We start from the raw sequence: 22,382 nt of genomic DNA, 5'->3' as shown, positions 1-22,382 counted from the left end.
GCAACAGAGCCATGGTCCTGCTTATGTTACTTGGTTGAGGATTGGCAGTTACAGAACAGGATGCAAAGAATCTCTCTGCGTGGATGGACCTGTGGGCTTGGACCCCAAACTCTTCCCTACCCTCTCCATGTCCCATATGACTTCCTTACCTTCTCCATATCCATGCTATTTTGCAGACTGGGGTAAGAGGAATGCACTGACTCTGCATTCTCTTCCTACAGAGCTTTCATATTAAACCCTGATCCTGCAAACATGTATGCTTAACTTGAAGCCAATGGGACTATTCCAGTGCTGAAAGCTAAGCACGTGCAGAAATGTTTTTGCAGGATCAGGGCCTTAGTTTGCTCCCTTCAATATCTTCTGGTGTAGGACATGGATTGCACAGACCCTAAGCAATTCTATCACATGCAGAACGGAATTAACTCCCCCTGAAACTGCTTTTACTTCTGTGAGCCATATTTCCGCCTTAATATTTATATAAACTCCCAATGCCATCAGGATACCACTGGTCATTTATTTGTATGCTCTTCTGTTTCACATTTGTACCCTTTTTAGACTATTTAAAAGGCCAGTTCCACTGTGTGAAAACCTGTCAAAAGTTTACAAAGTTTTCGTTACTGGTGCCATTGTGGCATCCATATTAAACTAGTAATTTGACAATTTTCTGGCCATTAGAAACAGTAAAAATGTCACACGCTACAGGCTGACTTTTGGTATTGTATTTTTTAACACTGTAAATCACATACTTTAAAAGATAAATAATTGATCATTTTTCTCCCAGACATCTCTGTACTGCTGTCTATCACCAACCCCCTCATGTGAGCAAATTAAAAAACCTTCCTAAATGAATGATTCACCACACCACAACTTGCTGTGTGCTCCACTGTCTCTTGGTCACAGAGTCCTCCAAAAAAAGTGTTACATGTGATATGCTAGAATACCTACATGCAATGAGGTGAGTTAAGAATGGAGTTGATACTTAGCACTTATATAAAACTACCTATCTACATATCTCAAAGGGCTTTACAAAAGTGGATGAGCATTATCATCTCCATTCTACAAAAGGGAAAGTGAAAGAGGGAGGTAGTGTGATTTCTTCCAGGTCACAACAGTATACAAAGGCAATAAAAGCCCCATATCAAGCCAGAGGAGGATTTTCCGAATGCAGGCTATATGAATGACAGCAATATGACTGTCCTCAGAGGACCCCCTTTCAAGCCCTGCTGTGGGGGGGGGTGGGCTTGGGACATGAGAAGTGTGTCGGGGTGGAGCTAAAGCATGCAGCATCTGGAGATTCTGAACAATGCTGCTACCGATAGGACAGTCAGCTGTAACTTAAGCCCCAGAGTAGCCTAGGATTGGGAGGGTGCAAAAATGGCTTAATGCCAGCATATCCCCCATCCATTTGAGATGCAGGTTCTGTGCTGCAGCTCCAAGGGTACATCTACACATTGTTTTAGAAACCACGGCAGAGAGTCTCAGAGCCCGGGTTGACAGACTCTGGCTCGCAGGATTCGGACTACGGCACTAAAAACAGCAATTAAGACATTGCAGCTTGGGCTGAAGCTCAGGATCAAACCCACTCTGGGCTTCAGAGTCTGAGCTCCAGGCCGAGCTCAAACGTCTACACAGCTATTTTTAGCACTGTAGCCCAAGCCACGTGAACCTGAATCTGTTGACCCAGGCTCAGACTTGCTGCAGCAGGTTTTACAAGCAGTGTAGATACAGCCTATGAGGTTCAGCACAGAATCTCACCCCCCAGTGTTTTACACTATCTCCTGGATTACAAACTGGAAGAATACAATGCAGTCTTCATTGAATAGTTCTTTGCTTTTGAAGAAGGTGAAATTCTTAACTATTTCTGAAACTTGTTTAGTGATGTCTAAATTGTATAAATTGTTCTGTGATGAGGTTCACTCAAGTTTCAATCTTCAGATTTTCTTCTCTTGGTAACCTTAATTCGATCTAGAGCTGCAGCTCCAGAAGAAGTCTGCTCCTAGAGCTTTTTTCCACATTAATCTGTTCAATCTCCTATCCCTTCTGAAAACATTTTTTCCAAAATCATTTCAGTACTTGTCATCTGTTCACAATTTAATCATTTTCGAGTAGAGCTCAAAAAAGTATAAAGCATCCAGTTTTGCTCATTTACATATCCCTCCTGTTTAATCAGTGTGTGTTGAGGAATAAAATCTCTGTAAAGAAAATAAACTCTGTGTTCATAAAATAAAAATGTGAAGTTATATTTAGTTTTAAAAGAGTTGAAAGTGTATTTTATGCTGCATGCTTTGTTTCACAGAGTAAAAAGGGCATTGCTATTGGCATTTATAGGTATTGTTCTTTAAGCTATGCATTACAGCAATACATATAGGATTGTATCTAGAATCCACTTAAAGAAGAGAAAAAAAATCTATCCTAAGTTTTTTCAAATGAAAAAACTTAAGTGCACTGCTATAAGATACAGTAAGTGGAGAATTTTCTTAGTCTGGTAATTGAAAGAATAAAAAAGGTGGCTGACCTGAACAAAATTCTTCTCACCAGCTGTAGGCACCTCTTGAATGAACAGCTGAAAATTATGTATTTTGAACTAGACAGATAGATACATTTTAAAAAAAGAAAAGGAGTACTTGTGACACCTCAGAGCCACAAGTACTCCTTTTCTTTTTGCAAATACAGACTAACACGGCTGTTACTCTGAAACCTGTCAAGATACATTTTAATGATTCTACTCAGTAGACTCTAACCTACAGCTCCAATTTAACAGCCTGGCAGGTCACTCAGACTCACCATGCTCTTTAGATAACCTTTAGATCAACGGGTGTCAAACTCATTTCATAACATTTAAAATAAAAAAGGGCAGTACTCCAACTGGTTGTAATGTGCTGATGTTTGTCTTATACAAAATTGCTGCGATTCCCATACGCTCAAAGGTGCAACCCCAACTGTTTCAATTCTCCAAGTTCTAAGCAGCTTGGTTTTCAGATGGACTGAATACCTGCTGCTGCTGCTACTGTTGGAGTTGCTGGTGCTCAGCACCTGTGAGAACCAGACCTCTCTGTGGTCTGGAACATTACAATAGAATAGACTGCCTTTCTCCATATGCTCCATTTTTACAGTTGAGATCATCTGAGGATCTAGAAACTGTCTTTGAAGTGGTTGGGAGCCATTAACTACAGTAGAATATTAAGAAGGTCCAAATTATAACCTCGCTGCTCTCTGAAGAGCTAAGGGAATAGGAACTTTAGCTCTCATGCGACTGTGCGCTTAGGAAGAATACTTCAAGGGGCACTTGGTGAGGAGCACCTCACCAGCAGCCCTCATACCTGCTGGTATAGAGCACAGGGAGCATGGGCCTTGGCCTCATCCCTAATCAGCCTGCCTGTCCCTTTTGAATCAAAGATCACCATCCACAACATCTGCCAGCCAAATAGCCGAGTACTAAAAAATAATGCGGGGTCTATATCCTGCCTGCCTTCTTTGTGGCTGACATAAAGGTGGAGGAAAGAGCCCCACCGTCCCACACTGAAAGCATATACCACAACCGGAAGAAGCACAGCCATGCTTTAGTCTGAATTTTGCTGTGACATGCCTGACTTCAAGGTGTATATCTACCACCTGATATTTATGTTTGCAAGCATAATCACTGCATAACATTATTTAGACTTTCTGAACAGCTGTCTTCCTAAGCAAGTGAACCATGTGTGCCAGTCCTCTTATATGAGTAAAGATTATTAAAATGCTCACAAGATAGAAGTGTTTGTGTTAAAATGTTATACCACTGCCCTTACTTTACAGCAACTTGCCCACCCCTGAAAAGTTCTAAAACGGGTCTGAATTCTTTACATAAGCATCAGTTTCAGAATAGCGCTGTGAGGGCTTTGAATTTATCTGTTTACTTGAATTAATGATGGTTCTGTTCCCCATCTAAGGCAGTACACAATCTATGATCTGGCTCCTGGATGCTTGCAAAGACAACTACAAAATATATGCAATAGTAGTAATTTTACTGAGTTTGGGCTTGATGAGACCAATAATACCCATTAACTCAGAGCTATGCTAAATCTAATAGGATAGTCTCGTCAAAGGCAAGTCAGTCTGCCATGAATGCAAAAGCAGCTCACCTGTCATGTACTCCAACTCCTTATTCTAGGAACACTCAGAGCCCTTGTTGCCACAGTGCAATAGATTACTCAGGTTATAATCTAGTATCCCAGGCGGCCATACGTGGAAAAAGAGATTTCCCTCCCTCTCGGAGCCAGGATATGAGAAGCGTATTGGAGTGTGGGGCAGGCAGAAATAATTTTGTTTCCATACATTAGTTTGTGTTCCCTATTTAGAGCTTTGATATATACATTATTAGCTGTGATTTTAAAATGAATTAGCAAGTACAGTAACTGTTAAACAGAGCTGTAATCTAATATTTACAGACCTAGTTCCAGTTCATGGTTATTGAAAATTATTCAAAGTAGTTCAGAAACACTTTCAGGGTGTGTTAACTGGGCTAAAGGCATCAAGAATTTATGGTTGACTAAGTGGTTATATGCTGTTTGCTGTGTTTATTTTTGGAGAGCCTGGGGTCTCTCCAAATTATTTGGAGAGTCCAACTTTACACACCTTTGGTAGGTAAAGAAACTTGATCAATCAGAACCAAGGAGTCCCTCTATTTGGAGTCTGTCAGTAAAGTCTCGCTTTCAGGATCTTTGTTTCCAGTGGTTTATAAAATAGTGAGTGTTTCCCCTCTCCCCAAGAAGAATTCCAAATAATCTCCTATCGTTTAAATTCATAGAATCATAGAAGATTAGGGTTGGAAGAGACCTCAGGAGATCATCTTGTCCAACCCCCTGCTCAAAGCAGAACCAACCCCAATTAAATCATCCCAGCCAGGGCTTTGTCAAGCCAGGCCTTAAAAACCTCTAAGGATGGAGATTTCATCACCCTCCTAGTGAAATAGTTTTTCTTAATATCCAACCTAGACCTCCTCCACTACAACTTGAGACCATTGCTCCTTGTTCTGTCATCTGCCACCACTGAGAACAGCCTAGCTCCATCTTCTTTGGAACTCCCCTCACTATCAAATACCCCCTCACTCTTCTCTTCTGCAGACTAAGTAAGCCCAGTTCCCTCAACCTCTCCTCATAAGTCATGTGCTCCAGCCCCCTAATAACTCTCTCCAATTTGTCCACATCCTTTCTGTAGTGGGGGCCCCAAACTGGACACAATAGTCCAGATGTGGCCTCACCAGTGCTGAATAGAGGCGAATAATCACTTCCCTCGATCTGCTGGCAATGCTCCTACTCATGCAGCCCAATATGTCATTAGCCTTCTTGGCAACAAGGGCACACTGTTGACTCATATCCAACTTCTCATTCACTGTAATCCCCAGGTCTGCAGAAATGCCGCTTAGCCAGTCGGTCCCAGCCTGTAGCAATGCATGGGATTCTTCCATCCTAAGTGCAGGACTCTGCACTTGTCCTTGTTGAACCTCATCAGATTTCTTGTGGCCCAATCCTCCAATTTGTCTAGGTCACTCTGGATCCCATCCCTACCCTCCAACATATCTAACTCTCCCCGCAGCTTAGTGCCATCCACGAACTTGCTGAGGGTGCAATCCATCCCATCAACCAGACAATTAATAAAGAAGATGTTGAACAAAACCGGCCTGAGGACCGATCCTTGGGGCACTCTGCTTGATACCAATTGCCAACTAGACATCGAGCCGTTGATCACTACCCATTAAGCCCAACAATCTAGCCAGCTTTCTAACCACCTTATAGTCCATTCATCCAATCCATATTTTTTTAACTTGCTGGCAAGAATACTGGGGGAAACTATCAAAAGCTTTGCTGAAGTCAAGATATAACACATCCACCACTTTCCCTATATCCACAGAGCCAGTTATCGCATCATAGAAGGCATCAGGTCGGTCAGGCATGACTTGCCCTTGGTGAATCAACATAGACTGTTCCTGATCACCTTCCTCTCCTCCAACTGCTTCAAAATGGATTTCTTGAGGACCTGCTCCATGATTTTTCCAGGGACTGAGATGAAGCTAAGCAGTCTGTGGTTCCTGGGATTCTTCTTCTTCCCTTTTTAAAAGATGGGCACTATATTTGCCTTTTTCCAATTGTCTGGGACCTCCCCATCACAAGGGCTCGGCTGTTCTACACTCGAATAACTCATGTAATGGATCATGAGGCTCTCAGGGTACGTCTACTCTTTGAGCTGGGGGTGTAATTCCCAGCTTGAGGAAACATACTCACACTAGCCCTAACTGAGCTAGCACGGTAAAAATAAGTATGGCTGTCGCAGCACAAGTGGTGGGAAGGTCTAGCTGCTTCAGTACATACCCATCAAAGATGCTAGCTATGTACTTACCCCCTCGTGCCACTCACACTGTCACTCTATTTTTATCACGCTGGCTCTGTTAACACTAGCACAGGTATGTCTCCTCAAGCTGGGAATCACACCCCAGCTCAAAGAATAGACATACCCACAGTTTTTCAGCCATCCTTACTGAGGCAAAACTCTCACTGTGTTAATGCTCATACAGTGCAAACAAGATCAATAAAGCTTAGAGGGCCCTTTTTGAGTCTTAGTGCTTTATGGAGTTCCTTTAACCAAAGACAATAGCTCCTAGTCCTTAACCATATAACTTTTATCTCTTAATTTTTTTCCCATTTATCACTTATCATTAGTGGTGCAGCACTTTATCTGTCCTCTTTTGTAAATTCAGTCCTCCACCGTTGCTTAATATATATGTAGATCTGGAAATCTGATTTGCCCCATTCTCTGTTTTAAGGTTGTCCATGATTGGTTCATTTCCATGTTGCATAAAAAATGAGCACATTATTTTACAACTAAATAATTTATTTCATGGTTCATTTTCTAAGAGGACAAATGATCAAAATGTGAGATTATGCTGCTCTTATTTATAGGATCAGCTGGAATCTAGGCGTACCACTCTTCCCTAAGATTTAAGAATGTACTTAGCCATAAGCCAGGAATGCAACAAATTTACAACACATACTCAATACGTTGAACAGAATAAATGAACTTCTCTGAGAAATGAAACAGAAACTGCAACTTTGTACCCTGCCAATAATCCATTAGGGATGGGAGAATTCAAAATTAAATCTTCAAAACATTAATAAGGGCTTGGGCTACGAAAAGGTTCATATTAAATCAGAACCCCTAGTAAAATTGTTAACTACATGCACCAAACAAGGAATAAATAAAATAAAATACTTTTATCAATAGAATACTTTGAACTTACAGCATCTTTTACCTGAGGATCTCAAAATTATTTTGAAAGCTTTGTAAGTATTTTTCCATTCACAAACACTTTTTTCTGTCTAAATGAATTATTTTAGATTAACCAGAGACAAGAAAGTAGCATAAAATCTCCTTGAGGGTGCACATCTTTTTGTGGCAGCCTATACTGAACTGAACACACGTGGCTGGCTGTCTCAATAGTTCTTAGAGGTTGAAAGTTGTGGCATACAGGAAAAAAGATATATAGTTATATAGCTAAGAACACCACAATTAGTATCCCTCCCCAAAGAGTCCACAGCCTTCCAGTGGCATAGATTAGAGCAGGGTGAAATTTTTTCAGTTAATAATAAATAAATCAGGCACCAAAATTATTTGCGAATTCAGTTCAAATGCAACAAATAATATCAGCTGAAAAAACCCTCCCTCCCTCCCCTCAGAACACCAGCACTCAGCCAAAAATTATTTATTTACTCATTTCTGGTACAGTGTATTCCTTTTAAGCCCAGGCAGATCACAATATTGGATCTTAAAATGACATCACTCTGATTACCGTGCTTCCCTTCAGTCCCCACTTGAATTCCAACAGGATTTCAGCAACTGCTTTCTCAAGAACTGGTAGAGCTAATAGCAATTCGGAATCTCAGCTCTCAAATGGTACAGCCTTAACCCCGACTGTGGCAGTGTATGAGATTATTGGCTGCTAAAATCACCTCACAGTTAAATTGAGCATGTAAATATCTGATAAAGAGAACAAAAACAATAATTCAGGGCTGCATTAGGGTATAACTACTATTGGTCCATACCTAGGGCAACAGATCCTGAATCTGAGCTCACATTTACATATTTCAAATTTATTTTTTCATGTTAAAAAAGAAAGTATGTTTTTATCCCTCATGATTATGAGTAAAAGATCCAAAACGTGACCTGAGTGTAACTAATATAGTGGAGTTTGCCTAAGTCTGTAGATAGCTTTAAAAAAAAAAAAAAAGTTCTGAGAGGGGCAAACTTCCCGATGCATATCAACAAAGTGCTGACTCCAAGACACACTGCACTGGGATGGGGCCCACCAATACATCTGAACAGAGGACTCTGTATGACAGGAGAATAAGAGTGCAGTAGGCCTGGACCACCTTAGCAAGATACCAGGGGTGAGCCTCCCTGCTGCCAAACACTTGCCTCTCTGAGTGACAGAAGGGATCCTTGCTGCTGCTCCTCATGTTAGAAGGATGCCTCCACGCCACTGCCTGCCACTCCAAGTAAGGGGCAAGGTCACTGTTCAGGGCTACAGTAGTGGAGCCATAGGAGCCTGTCACATGGTGTGCCTGGAGCCCTGCATTGCCTTAATCCCACTGTGACAACGATGAAGTAGGGGAATGGGACAGAAATATCAAGATAGTAATCAGAATGTTGTGATTTGAAGGTCAAACTGCCTCGGGGGGGGGGAGGGGTGGAGTGATGCAAATGCTTTCCAGTTCCAAGCACTGACACTGTAAAACCCAAAGCATTGTTTCTAAAAGTAAACATGGTTAAATAAAAGGAAATCATAGAATCATAGAATATCAGGGTTGGAAGGGACCTCAGGAGGTCATCTAGTCCAACCCCCTGCTCAAAGCAGGACCAATCCCCGATTTTTGGCCCAGATCCCTAAATGGCCCCCTCAAGGATTGAACTTACAACCCTGGGTTTAGCAGGTCAATGCTCAAACCACTGAAATCATCATATTTAACCTGTGTGTGACTGGAGCCATTAGAAGTATTAAATAGATTCCTTCTAAAAAGCAAACCTACCAATAGGATTAATACATTTAAAAATGGTCATTATGAAAACCAGAATCAATTCTTAACAAGTAAACAAACTCTAAAGAATATTCCTGTTTTGTATGCTTCTTGCATTCACCAGCCCTTGTAAAGACTCCTGAGCCTGTCTTTAAAATGCCAGTGTTAGAAGCACAAAAGTGTTTAAATCAGCCCAAAGTAACACAGTTAAAATGATGATAATGATTCATTTTTCACACAGCAAGAATTGATTTTCATAAATGTTCTTTCCTGTTGCTTGTGCAGACCCATATCTATCACTGCTAAGGTTCCTTGGGTTGACATGAGGTATAATTACAGCTAGATCTACGTCTGCTAACTCCCTTTGCCTAAGTTATTATTGTAGCTTGCAGCCAATTGGTTTTTCATTCTATTATCAGCCTCAATGAGAATGCTTTACTAAAAAGTGTTCTGCTGCCAAGAAAGCTCCCACAATAAGGACAATAGTATGTTCTATTTCTAGGACTATAATCTTTACAAAGTGCCACACAGTTTAAAGAACTCCAATATCAGTAAGGGCCGCAACCTGCAGTGTGAAGAGGTGTTGAGAGTGCTCAGCACTGCATACGATCCGATCCTACATTTCTCATGTGCTCCATTCTCTTGTTTTACCCCTAACTAGAAATAAAACTTATTTGATTATAGTTAGTATTAGGATGACCAGATAGCAAATGTGAAAAATCGGGACAAGATGCCCCGGGGTAATAGGTACCTATATAAGCAAAAGCACCAAATATAGAAACTGTCCCTATAAAATCGGGACATCTGGTCACCCTAGTTAGTATCTAGAAGCATGGTATGAAAATATTAAATCAGCGAAATCACAGAAAGATAGTGTTTGCTTTCTAGAGTACTATTGCAAGACTTACCAATTTTTGCTAATTTATTTCAAAATATTTCTTCTTCTGTTTGATCACATAGACATTTATTTTGGTTTATTAATTTGGTTTCTTGCTAGGTATTGGACCAGCAAAAAGCAAATAACAAATGGCTATATGGGTATTACAATAAAGCAGATTGCTGACTAGCGGAACACCACTGATCGACTTTAAAATTAAAAAAAAACAAACATTTTATAATCAATTTACAGACATTGCCAATAGCTAAGATTCAGTCCATAGGACTGTAGAAACTATTTTAATTTACACCTCCTTATAATCATTTTTAAGATGACAGCATTTCTTAAATACTTGAAAAAACTGATAGATTATTTGCATGAGTCACACTAGTTATATTATGAAAGCTTTTTATTTCATTTCATTTATTTTAAGTATGTAACAGAGAAACCAGAATGCACTACAAACCACAGCCCTTATTTGTTCACAGCCAACATGTAACACAACATACATTTGTTAAAATCACACTCCAGCGCTCCTCTTTAGCATTTATATTGCTTCAATCTGTTTACAATTGCTTTAAAAAAAGCCATCTTTAATATGGATGGGGGAATATACTAATAATTAAGACAGTTCCCACATCTCTCCATCTGAACTTTAGACAATAACAGTGTTTCAACATTAATTTTTCTTGGCACCTAAATGAAAAATTGGGAAATTTCGTACACAGCCACGCAAATTTAACCTCCTAAATGGATTGACCTTTTTACATACAGATCTTGCTCTCAATGCTATTACAATCTTGAGTTTCCTTCTAGGTACAGTATGGAATATTTATTCTTGACATACAACCTTTAAGTGCACATGCCACTACAAAGTAGTACCTGGAGAGCCACCTAGAGCGATATGAATTTTTCAAAAAATACTGCTCCAATATTTATTTGTATTTTTAAAGAAGAGTTGTTCATGTCTTTGTATCCACTAATCAAGAATATTTTAGGAAAGCAAGTTTACTGGCAGGAACTGTTCACAGAAACAAGTGAAATTTAGGCAAATGGACCATATTTGTGCAAAGAAAAAATGAATGAATATTTCAAGAGTTACTCTCATCCAATCAGGGAACAGCAATACACGCTCTCACGTACGTGTCCAATCAAAAGAGCTCAACTATCAAATACTGGCAACAAACTCCCCAGGAAAATGTTAAAGATGGAGAATTATTCACAGAAATTATTTGTTGAGCAATTTCAAACAACAAATTAGAGAAAACCATGCTCAGCTCACAGATCATTTGTGAACAGAGAAAAGGTTGAGTTGTTATAGAAACTACTTGTTTTGAATTATACACCCAGATCTGCTAAGGATATAATTTAATAATCTAATCCATGATACTACCACATGCATCTTTTCTCAGATGGCTTTAAGCTTTCCTTGTCTTTCCCCTGCCTACCATTTTGCACACTGATCTTTCAAGTAATGTGTCTTGCTAATGAAGTAACTGCTAAGTAATTAAATAAAAACCCACTTATGGTAATATTTTATTTGGATGAGACATCTTGTATAAATCCCTCTCCATTATACAAATTATTTCCTTTTATCCATTTTATTATATTATTTGTATTTGTATTGTAGTACTGCTTCAGGGCATCAGTCAAGGATCCCTCCCGCCCTCGTTGTGCCAGGCATTGTTCTCACACACAGCAAAAAGATGGTCTGTCCCAAATAGTTTACAATCTAAGAATAAAATGAGAGTCAACAAATGCATGCAAGAAACTGACAGGCAGAGCACAAGGTAATTAGATGATTATGAATAGAGATTATGAACTCTGTAATCCTCCTGCACTCCCAACAACTCTAACCATAACTGAGCCATGAAAAAAGCTCCAGAGCAAATTATGAAGATATGGGCTCTGGCTTCTAGTTACAGAACCTCCTCGGACATCCTGAGCTATGGATCACTAAACAGCATTACATGGCCATCCTCTGTCTGGAACAGCAGATTTAAGAAACAAAAAACATCCTAGATATCTAGTCTAATAACATAGGAAGTACAATGAAATGGAATGTGATTGAAGTTGGTATGTATCCCTTAAGAAAAGATACTCCTTTGGCAAAGAAGTCTTATAAGAAACACTGGAATCTTTAGATACATCATTGAAATAACCCTCTGTTCTCATTCTGTCTAAATCTTGTGTACTCAAATAAATGGCCACTTAAGACAACTACGAGGATTCAAAGCTAAGCTTGACCTTCCTATGCCAGAGTCCTTTAGAAGTGTCACAGAAAAAGGGAGATTTTTTTTACCATTCCTAAAGAAAGAGCATTGCAAATTAATGTACATAGATCACAACCGTAGCTGAAATCAAAATGAATTATTACTCTAATATTTTTAATCTATATTATAAAACCAAGAGAGGCAAATGACACGGGGGTTAGGTACATGGACATATTTGGAACTCCAGAAAATATTAATGGTTACTTTTGTGGTTTCTTCAAGATTAGTTACCAACAGGGCAAGGATTGATAGAACAGTGTCCCTGAAATGTTAAAAAAGATAAACTGACATACAGTAATAATTAAAAAGACAGCCATGAAGAAAAGGCTGGAACTAATATCAAGAGGAAGAAATCGGGTATGCAAGCATACACAGAACCACCAGAGTATTCTAAATTCAATGTACCTGTCACAACCTGAACTTTATTGTTAATGAGGTATTACTTTCATCAAGGAAATAGGGGTTGGTTTTGTAACATTCCACGGCCCAAATAATTTATTCTTTGTCTCTTCAGTAAGTCAGCAATCTTGAAGGTGTATGCAGTGCTGAATACTGACATGAATATTGGATAGCACACTGGCATCAGAGGACTAGACAAGTGACTGGATTTCAGGATGCAGCAGTAGACACCAAAAAGGCAGCTGAGACTAATGAACCTATCAGCATGTAAAGCAGCTATGCTAAAGCTTTACATCAGGACAATAGTTAATGCAGTGCTTTGAACATGCATCAACTGTGTAAGTTCTAAGTATTAGTACAGCTTTTATTCTATTGCAGCCATAGCTGGTGTGCCTTGTGATTTGTCACAACTTCCTCTTAAGAGGTCAATCATAGCTCAGTTTAGTCACTAGTCCCACTGGAGACACTGCGCAATTTTGATGCTCAGTCCCAAAGTTCTTATTTAGGCAAATATCCCATTGATTTCTATGGCAATTTTGTCTAAGACAGCACTGTGTAAGGAGTGGAAACTATAGCCAAAGCAATTAATGGTATTAAGTAGAGTCATAGAAGGATGAACAAGACAAACAGCCCTTTTTTCAACTTTGATTTCTATGACTCTGCGGTAAGTAAATCCTGCTGCAATAGAGATTGAGAAAAGTTTTAAAAGAGCATCCATGAATGTTTCCAACATGTCAAATGAGCTATGGTATGTCTTGTGAAATCTCCCAAATTAGGATTGGACAAGCAAAACAAACATTCGGTTATAGTGACAATAAAGAAACTGTCCGAAATCCCCAGCTGAAATTCAAAGGGAGTTTTGTGCTACTCTTGCAATGCTAGAAGAAAGATTTCAATCACTCTCACTTCCAGTAGTCATTCAGAATATATATATTTTTTCCATTCTCAAGGAGACTAACTGAAAAGCACTCTGTAAATCTGAAAGCAAAACTGATAGAACCAAAAAAAAAAAAAAACCCTCCCACATTGCTCATCATGAGCTGAATGGCTGAAAGTGAAAAAGCTACATAGAAAGTTCCAATTTCTTGTTGGATAGACCGGCAGAGAGATACCCCAATATTGGGATGTCTCAGCACATATAATTACTACAGAGCAACATGCTGCCATGATCAGAGATCACCCCAGGTTTGTGAGTTTGTGACCTTGCATGTTTTCTCTGAGTTTGAAGTTGACACAAGTTTAAGACCCCAATCCTGCCAAAAGATGCACACAGATGAACCCTTGCACCAGTGGGTAGCCTCAGTGGGGTTCCACACCAGCTCAAGGATCAACCTGCACATACGTCACTGCAGAATTCAGCCTAAATTATTATCGCATCACCCCAGATACCACTTAGAAGACACTCAGATACCCCCTAACTCCACTGGAGCTATTTACAGCAGCTGAGAATTTGGCCCGCTAAGTCTAAGAACACAAGAAAGCTACAAACATTAATACATATTTCAAAGGGATCTTTGCTCTTCAGCAGATTAGCAGCTGTTATTTAATTGTTGATCAGGTTCTAATGCACCATATCTCTCAACATATTCTTAAACACTTGCCAATTAACTCAACTTGTTATAGACTTGGAACTGTTTCCTGTTCAAACACCATGCAATGGAAGAATCATCTTCATCTCAGATATAGCATTAAACTGGCAAGTTCCAAACTTTGCCAGTTTTGACCTGATAGTACAACTCACTGTGATTAAGGGCTGCAAAATCATGCCTTACGTAATAGAATCTAGAGATCTGACAACATTGACCTTATCGAGAATGATGAAACTGTTGGCTGCATTTCAAATTGTATATGAGAAATAAGCTCTCATTGCTTGTTTGTAAACTTCCTATAAAATATATGCTTTATGCATTATTAACAAGTTGTAAACTGAACACAGGGTCAGTCTCAAACTGCTGGCAAGTAAATACAAAAGTATTACTCAGCACAAATCTTTTCATTTACATATCAGATTCTTGTAGCATAATTAATCTTGGCATCACAACTAGGCTTTCCTCAGTATGCACTCTTAAACAGTTGTTATGATGAGAAAAGTATTCCAAATTTGTTGTGAAAGAATTTAGTGCTACGTTCGTGGAAATGCAAAGAGCCTGATTCTGACACACTTACTCATGCTGAGTAATCGTATTCAAACAGTCCTATTGACCTCTATGAGAGTATTGGCATAAGTATTATAACATGAATGCAGGAAGTAAATGGGCAGAATCAGGCCATTAATATTACACTACTAATATATTAGTTTAGGGAGGGGTGCAATATAAGTCATAGCAGCAATAAATGACTTGTGGCAGTGAGTCATTTTGTTTTAATCAGGGATGGGCTCAATCCACAATCCCAGATAATAGCTCTATACTTTGGGGAAACTCAGATCCCATTCTAAAATCTGGTGTTTCACATTAAATTAAATATACTGCTATAATAAGTTTTTGCAATTGCCCTTTAACAAAAATAGATTTTAAAGGAACACACAAAACAATGTGCAAATTTAAAGGTGACCAACTTAAAATTAGCTGCACCTACCTTTATTATTCTTGCATATGGCTGTCAGTATGCGATTTCCATGCCCACATTTTCCATGATCAGGTACACATACTCCTTCAGAAATGACCCACTGGTAACAGATTGGGTCTTCACAAGGAATAGATTCTACTAAGTGTGGACAACCCTGAGATGTACCAATGGGTTCCATAATAACATGCCTTTGTCTCATTCTAAATCCTAAAAAGACAGAACAGAGACATTTTTTATCATCAGTATTAAGATATTTTGCCTGCAAAAGTTGATATATAGGGCATGTGGAATTCTATGGCATTTCAAACTAGATTTTTAATTAAAAAACTGCATAGCAATGCTCATAAGTATAGGCTGCGAGTCTGTCACGGAGGTCACAGATTCCAGCCATACTGCCTCCCACCCCGCCAGCAGTGGCAGTCCTGGGCCAGCACGGTCACCCCCAACCAGCAGTGGTGGCGGCAGCAGCCCCAGGCTACCCTCTGCACCTGTCTCCTTCCCCCCCCCCAAGCACCAGTGAGTACCCCAGACCCCACTCCCCTCCAGACCAGCAGCTGTGCTCCCAGAGCCCCCCACAACACGGGGTATATAGTACAAGTCATGGACAGGTCACGGGGCCGTGGATTTTTGTTTATTGTCCATGACCTGTCCATGACTTTTACTAAGAACACCCATGGCTAAATCTTAGCCTTATTCATAAGGCCTTCTAGATATTTGCAACCCCACTGGCCTTGCACAGGCAATCCTGTTGTCTTCAAAAAAAGACAGATTGTATCTCTATATATTTACAGTGTTGTCACTGCAAACGTAATGTTGGTTGCAGAATTCCAGGAGTCGTGATTTCCACAATCCTGCAATTCCACTGCCATTTGATCCAATACATCCCTTTTCATTGAACTTGGATGTAAAACATTTACATCAACATAAAGTAAGAACTATTGTATTGTCATCATGATATATATATATATATATATATATATATCTCATGATGACAATACAATTTGAAAAAGATAAAGACAACCAAACAAGTAATTCAAAATCTAAAGCACAGTTAACCTCTTTCTGGGAGTCAGATTTAAAAGTCTTGTTCTGAGATACAGAAGACCAGTTTACTGAGAAATAATTACTCTGCTTTATGAAGATATATAATTCATATTGGACCCCTCAAAATAACATCCCCTAAAAGTGGGAGATTCAAATTTAAAATTGGGAACAAAAAGGTTACAAAAATAATTGAGTACATAATTTAATGCCATTTGAATGAAAACAATGTTATATTCAATAGTGGAGCTAGTATGCAAGTAAGTGTCTTTCAGCATGGGTTTGTTTTGGATATGATAGAGCATAGACTAGCTATATCCATGGTTTGAGTTAGTGGATTTACCATGGTGCTCAGCCATTCTGCATCAAGCAACGTTCTCATTGACTCAGCAAAGCCCCCAGCACTGCCTGGAATCTCTGCACTGATACGTGCTGAAACTCTGAGCCTGACATTCTCCTCCCACCTTCCAGCTCCACACCCAGCATGCCCCCTACCTCAAGACTTTTGAGAAGGTTCTCAGAAGACTTTTAGAGCCCCTTTATGTCTCTGCAGACCTTTTACCGAACATAGAGGGGCTGGAGTAGGGATGAGGATCTCACCCGTATTTTTCAAGAACAATAGCCTACAACATCAAAGGCCACCTTCTACCCTAGGCTCCACCTGTGGGTTCTAACTTATATGAAATGAATTCAATAGGAAACCACATTTGGATCCAATTGCTTTTAAATTCCTATCCTAACATGCTTGCGTTTAGTTTAATTCAGATCTAATTACAGGCTGTACCATATGAGAGAAACAGTTAAACGCACCTTTTCTTCCCTGGCGATCCTGGCAGTTTTCATGAACACAGGGTCCCCAGGCAGACCAGGAGGAAACCAAACAGTCAGAAGAACATGGAACATTGCACAGCTGGGAGGCAGAGGGAGAAGGGCCAACACATAACTTCTTGTCAACAGGCCTAGTGACTAAACAGAAAAAAAGTTATGGACTGTAGTTTCATTTATACAAACTTCACAGAGCTTCTGAATTTACTATTGGCATTTGTTCCCTGGAGCAAACCAAATCTGCTAGGCCCTAAATAACCAGCAAAAAAGAATCTACCTGACCCAAAGAGTTTATGTTCTAAGGCAAAATATTTAAGCATTGCTTAAGTCCCCATCCCTGTTCAGAAAAGCAGTTAAATGCAGGCTTATGTTAAGCACATGCTTAAGGGCTTTCCAGTCTAGGACTGGACTGCTGAATCAGAGTACCAGCTGTATTTTCTCTCTGAAAAGTAACTATGTAAAAATGAAACACCTTACTCAGCAGATCCACGACCTGTGAATATTCAGGTCAGGTCTGCTTGCTATAGAGGAAAAAAATGTGTTTACCACATTTTACTGCTATTAACAGAATTGGCAGAAACCAATGGTGATAAGGTGATTAATTAAATTCTCCTCTGGCTCAAACACCACATTGGTTTAACTAAATTCCAACTGTTGATCCAAATCTTGCCCCCATTCACACCATCAATTATGTAGATCTCCATGGCTGTGCATGATGGATAGATTCCAGCAGACTCTCTATCTTGGAAGACAACATGGCCCAGATCTATTTACATACAATATATTCAATGAAGGGACCGTGGGACTGACTGCAAAAGTGTTTTCAAAAAGCTATATGCTATATGTATTAGCAAACATTTCTTTGTTTCTTCCTGATCTTCTACCATTTTATGCATGCAGGAATCTACGATCTTGAATTGCTTTTACAGAAGGCTTCGGTGCTTGTCTCAGCAAACATTAATGCACCAAGGTTCTCTCATGCCAGTGCTTCAAGTTCAGATGCAGGAACACTGAGCGGCAGCTTAGGTTCTAACTCATGGACTCAGAATTCATACCTCTTGCTCCTCAAGCACTCTATGATATAACTGTACTATTAAATGGCAATAGATTAAATTTAATTCAAAACTAATGAAAGATACTATTAATGTAAAAGACTGCTTTCTGAATGATTTTTGAAAAACAATATTGCCTTTGACATATTCATTTAGAGACTACACCAAGCTGGCAGGAATCCAATTCCCCTTACTGCTAAAGTAAATAGACCTTTTCTACAGATTGCAAAAGTCAAATGACAGAAAGGGTAAGATAAATATTAGAATTTTAACCATAAGGCTATTTTTTTTAATGAAGAGGCTTCCCACATTACTTAATATCCCTTCAGCACTAAGTTTAGCAAAATAATTTATCATTTTTTTAACTCATTGGGAGAAATGAAAACAAATCAGTTTTAGGGCACAGAGATCAACTTTAAGAATTAAGTCACATCCCATTCTAGTACAACTATTTCATTTCAGCCATGTTGTGAATCTCCTGAAATTATTTTGAAATAAAATGGTAGTAATCATCCATACATTTAGAGCATGAATATAGAATTTCTAAAAAATAACTTGATGAATTAGAAATATGCACATGGATATGGTCAAATGTCAAAAAGTCCTCCAAATTTCTGCCAGTAGTTACTGCATATTGCAGAGACGAAAACTTTTAATGAAATATTTCAGAAATAAGAACAAAAAGAAATAGGTTGCATTAATAAACACACGTTACAGTATTAATGAACTAAGTCATTTCGACTAGACATGGTGGCTGTAAAAGCACTCCTGTTGCCACATGAAGGCGAGGTGAACTCTAATAGAGAACTGACCATCTGTAAAAGAGTTCCATCATTTGTCTAGCCATCTGATTGACAGACAACCCCAAACTCAAAGGTGGCTTCCACTAGTCCAAGGATGGAGTCCATTCATTGACCTGGTCTGAGTGCCAGCAGAGCTTTATTCGCTTTTATTCGTCTGACTGTATACGTATTTCTTTAAAACTGTAGCAGGATAACCAGTTGGAAGGAGATGGGTAAAGGTTCTGCAGTAAAGCAGAGAAGAAGAGGCTGAGTACCTTTATGGATAATGACAGGTTTCAGAGTAACAGCCGTGTTAGTCTGTATTCGCAAAAAGAACAGGAGTACTTGTGGCACCTTAGAGACTAACAAATTTATTAGAGCATAAGCTTTTGTGGGCTACAGCCCACTTCATCGGATGCATAGAATGGAACATATAGTAAGAAGATAGATAGATTAGATAAGATAGATAGAACATGAAAAGGTGGAAGTAGCCATACCAACGGTAAGAGGCTATTAATTATCTTTATATATATATCTTCTTACTATGTTCCATTCTATGCATCTGATGAAGTGGGCTGTAGTCCACAAAAGCTTATGCTCAAATAAATTTGTTAGTCTCTAAGGTGCCACAAGTACTCCCGTTCTTTTTATGGATAATGCTGTTTTTCTTATTCGAATAAAGTTCTTTGTTCATTGTTACAATAAAGTGTCTCTTTCTGTGATTCTTTTCATTGCCAGATAACAGAACTCAATCAAACATGCAAGGCAGAAATTGTTCATCCGAGATCAAGGATATGCTATTGCAAAGGGTCAGTGAGAGAGAATTCAGGGTATTGCTGTGATAAATGGACAGAACTGCTAGACCTCTGTCTATGTATTGGAAGGGTCAGGGTTTCTTGCACCTTCTAACTTGTTTGATAATTGCACTTATCCTGTAAATAAAGCATTTATGTTGTTTGGGAAAAAAATGTCACATTTTCAGCTTGATAACACTTGTGTTTCCTCTCAGAATTTCTGGGTCAATGCCCCTGAATCAAATAGCAGCCCATTTACTATAGATTATGTTTGTTCATATTTTTAAAAATCCTATGTTCCTCTGGATCTGTGGAATAAGCCTGAAAACTCAATTGAATGCAAATCTTGTAACTCTTTGAAACATTGCACAGTTCTATAGCAGTGACTTATATAAATTAATTCTGGGATAATAAATATAGTCACACAGGGCAATACTGAGATAAAGAACAATGTTAACCAATCAGAGAGCAAATGCACATCCTGACTTCAGCAAGTCTTCCCAAAACTAATTTTCACTCCTCCCAGAAGGTAAATAATATTTTTTCCTGGACTTTTAACTTCATCTCTCTTAAGATTGTTAGTTTAAAATGAACACCTAAACATTTCAGAAATTCATGGCCAGAATGGAGAAGTTTCTAGGTATCTCTGGCAAGCCTATTTCAAACACATGTAACAATGTGATGTCGAGATTTATTGTCCCTTAAGGAGTATCTCAATTTTGCCTTCACCTTAGTTAGTATTCACCTTTCAGGGCAATACATCTTGATATTCACCACAGCAGAAGTCAATATATATTTAATGTTTGGCAGAACCATACAGAGTGAATTATTACCAGAGGCCAAGATAGGGATAGTACCCATGTTTAAAAGTTGCTATTGGTGACGCCAGGAAATATAGGCCAGTGACTCTTATTTCAGTACTAGAGGAAATTAGTTGAGAAAATCATTGAAGACTGACTTATAATATAAAACACCTACATGAGTATACAATAGAAACAAATGATCACAACTTCTGTAAAGACAAGTCACATGTCTCCTGCCTGAAAGACACTGTTTTGATAGTGATGACAAAACAGTGGGCAAAGGATAACTGGATCACCTTTTTTTAGCTTAGAAATGGCTCTGATACTAGCTTCTCACATGAGACTGTTAAGGAAACTTGCTGCATCCTGTGTCTGATAGAAAGGGACTTTTTATGCATTTAAAAAAATTGGAAGCCACAAGGTGAGAAGTAAAGTCCCATTATCAACTGAAAACTATTTCATAGTCTAAATAAAAGGCTAATCTCAGAATGGAAAGACGTTAATAATACGTTGCCAGAAGCAACGGTGATTCAGTATATTTAGGAACTATCAAAAAGTCCTGCTACATGAATTAAGTGACATTATAAACTTTTCGGAGGAGAAAAGATGTCTTCCTGTGTTTGTTCACCTCTTAGTACAACATGGTCCCAATCCTGCTCGGTGCAACTCAGCACTGCCACAATAGAAATATATCTGGCAAACATTTACAATGGGGCATAGTGCTTATTATTGTAAGTACTATGACTGACCAGCAAAAGGTAGGAAGGATGTAGCTGAGAATATATTGGAAGAGTTTTAAGGGAGTAGGGGTACTGGGGACCAATGAAGGTGATCATGGGAAGAGAGGGTGTGCAGGTAGTTTGTTGATGATTGGTTACAAAAAAGCAAGGGTCATAGGATACTAGAAGGCTTTGAGAAAAGGCCACAATGTACTTGGAAGTCACATTGCCAGAGAAGTCATGAAGAAGAAAGGGAAGGGAATCCAAAAGTTTTGGATATGCTTCAGGAAAGGCTCTGAACCAAACCTTGGAACAGTGTGAGATTAACCCTCCACTAATGGTTTAAAATTAGGATATTTTTATTCTAAGTAAAACTTCAGTTTTTGTGACTGTCCTTTTCTTTGTGGATGTTCTAGTTTGGCCAACAAAGAGAAATTAAGTCATTTTGTTTGTATAGTAAGCAAAAATATAATGCCCTTATCACTGGGCTGCGAATGACTTTTACATATTCCAGTGGCATAAATGGCCCTAAAATATAAATATGTACACTTGATTTTTGTTAGACTTCAAAGATAAGAAACTGAACTAAAATCTACAGTGTCCTGTAAATTGATTGGGCGCAGCAGGCTAACTACTTACCATATAATAAACAACCCTATAAATGAATGCACCAGTAATAATGGAATAAATATTGCATGTCATATCAAATACCTTTATGAGAAACAAGTCACATTTTTAAAAAAAGTTAGGTATTTTACATTCAAAATGTTTTCTATATAATCTGCTCATTTCACTTCAGCTAGCTCCCAGACATCTGGGAACTAAAAATGTTATACCTCTGTGATAAATAGGTTGCTTTCCCCCATGAATTTAAACCCTTAAGCTCCTGAATTACAAATTTAAAACATGCCAGCTTTACACCCCAACAATTTGCGTAAAATCCTTTTAAGTCTTGCTTCCAAAGGGTTTCCACTGAAGAAGCCAGCTGTTACATATTTATTATTCTATTATGTGACTTTAATCTTATAAATTCTGCTCACAGAATGTTAGAGCAATAGCTCAACATCCCAACAATGCAGATTTGACACAGGCGTGCTTGCATATATTTCACACTGTGAAGGTACATTCTTCGTCATCTTCTCAAGCCAGGTCATTTTGATAAGAAGGGGCCTGTTTCTTACCTGAGAAAAAGGTTACTCTGAATT

At 38.8% G+C, this 22,382-nt stretch overlaps 1 protein-coding gene across 2 annotated transcripts in view; it reads right to left on the bottom strand.

The window, feature by feature from the left end:
* THSD7B (thrombospondin type 1 domain containing 7B) overlaps positions 1-22,382 on the bottom strand; it is a 536,363-nt gene that overhangs the window by 283,453 nt on the left and 230,528 nt on the right. For both annotated transcript variants that reach the window (XM_075117806.1, XM_048870341.2), the window contains 2 exons: positions 17,013-17,168; positions 15,171-15,368 (listed from right to left, as the gene is read on the bottom strand). In XM_075117806.1, the coding sequence (XP_074973907.1) occupies positions 15,171-15,368; positions 17,013-17,168 (354 nt within the window). The remainder of the gene's footprint in view (positions 1-15,170; positions 15,369-17,012; positions 17,169-22,382) is intronic.

This window comes from Caretta caretta, chromosome 11 (assembly GCF_965140235.1).
Source record: "Caretta caretta isolate rCarCar2 chromosome 11, rCarCar1.hap1, whole genome shotgun sequence".
Taxonomy (NCBI): Eukaryota; Metazoa; Chordata; order Testudines; family Cheloniidae; genus Caretta; species Caretta caretta.
This window is presented reverse-complemented; position numbering and strand designations above follow the sequence as displayed.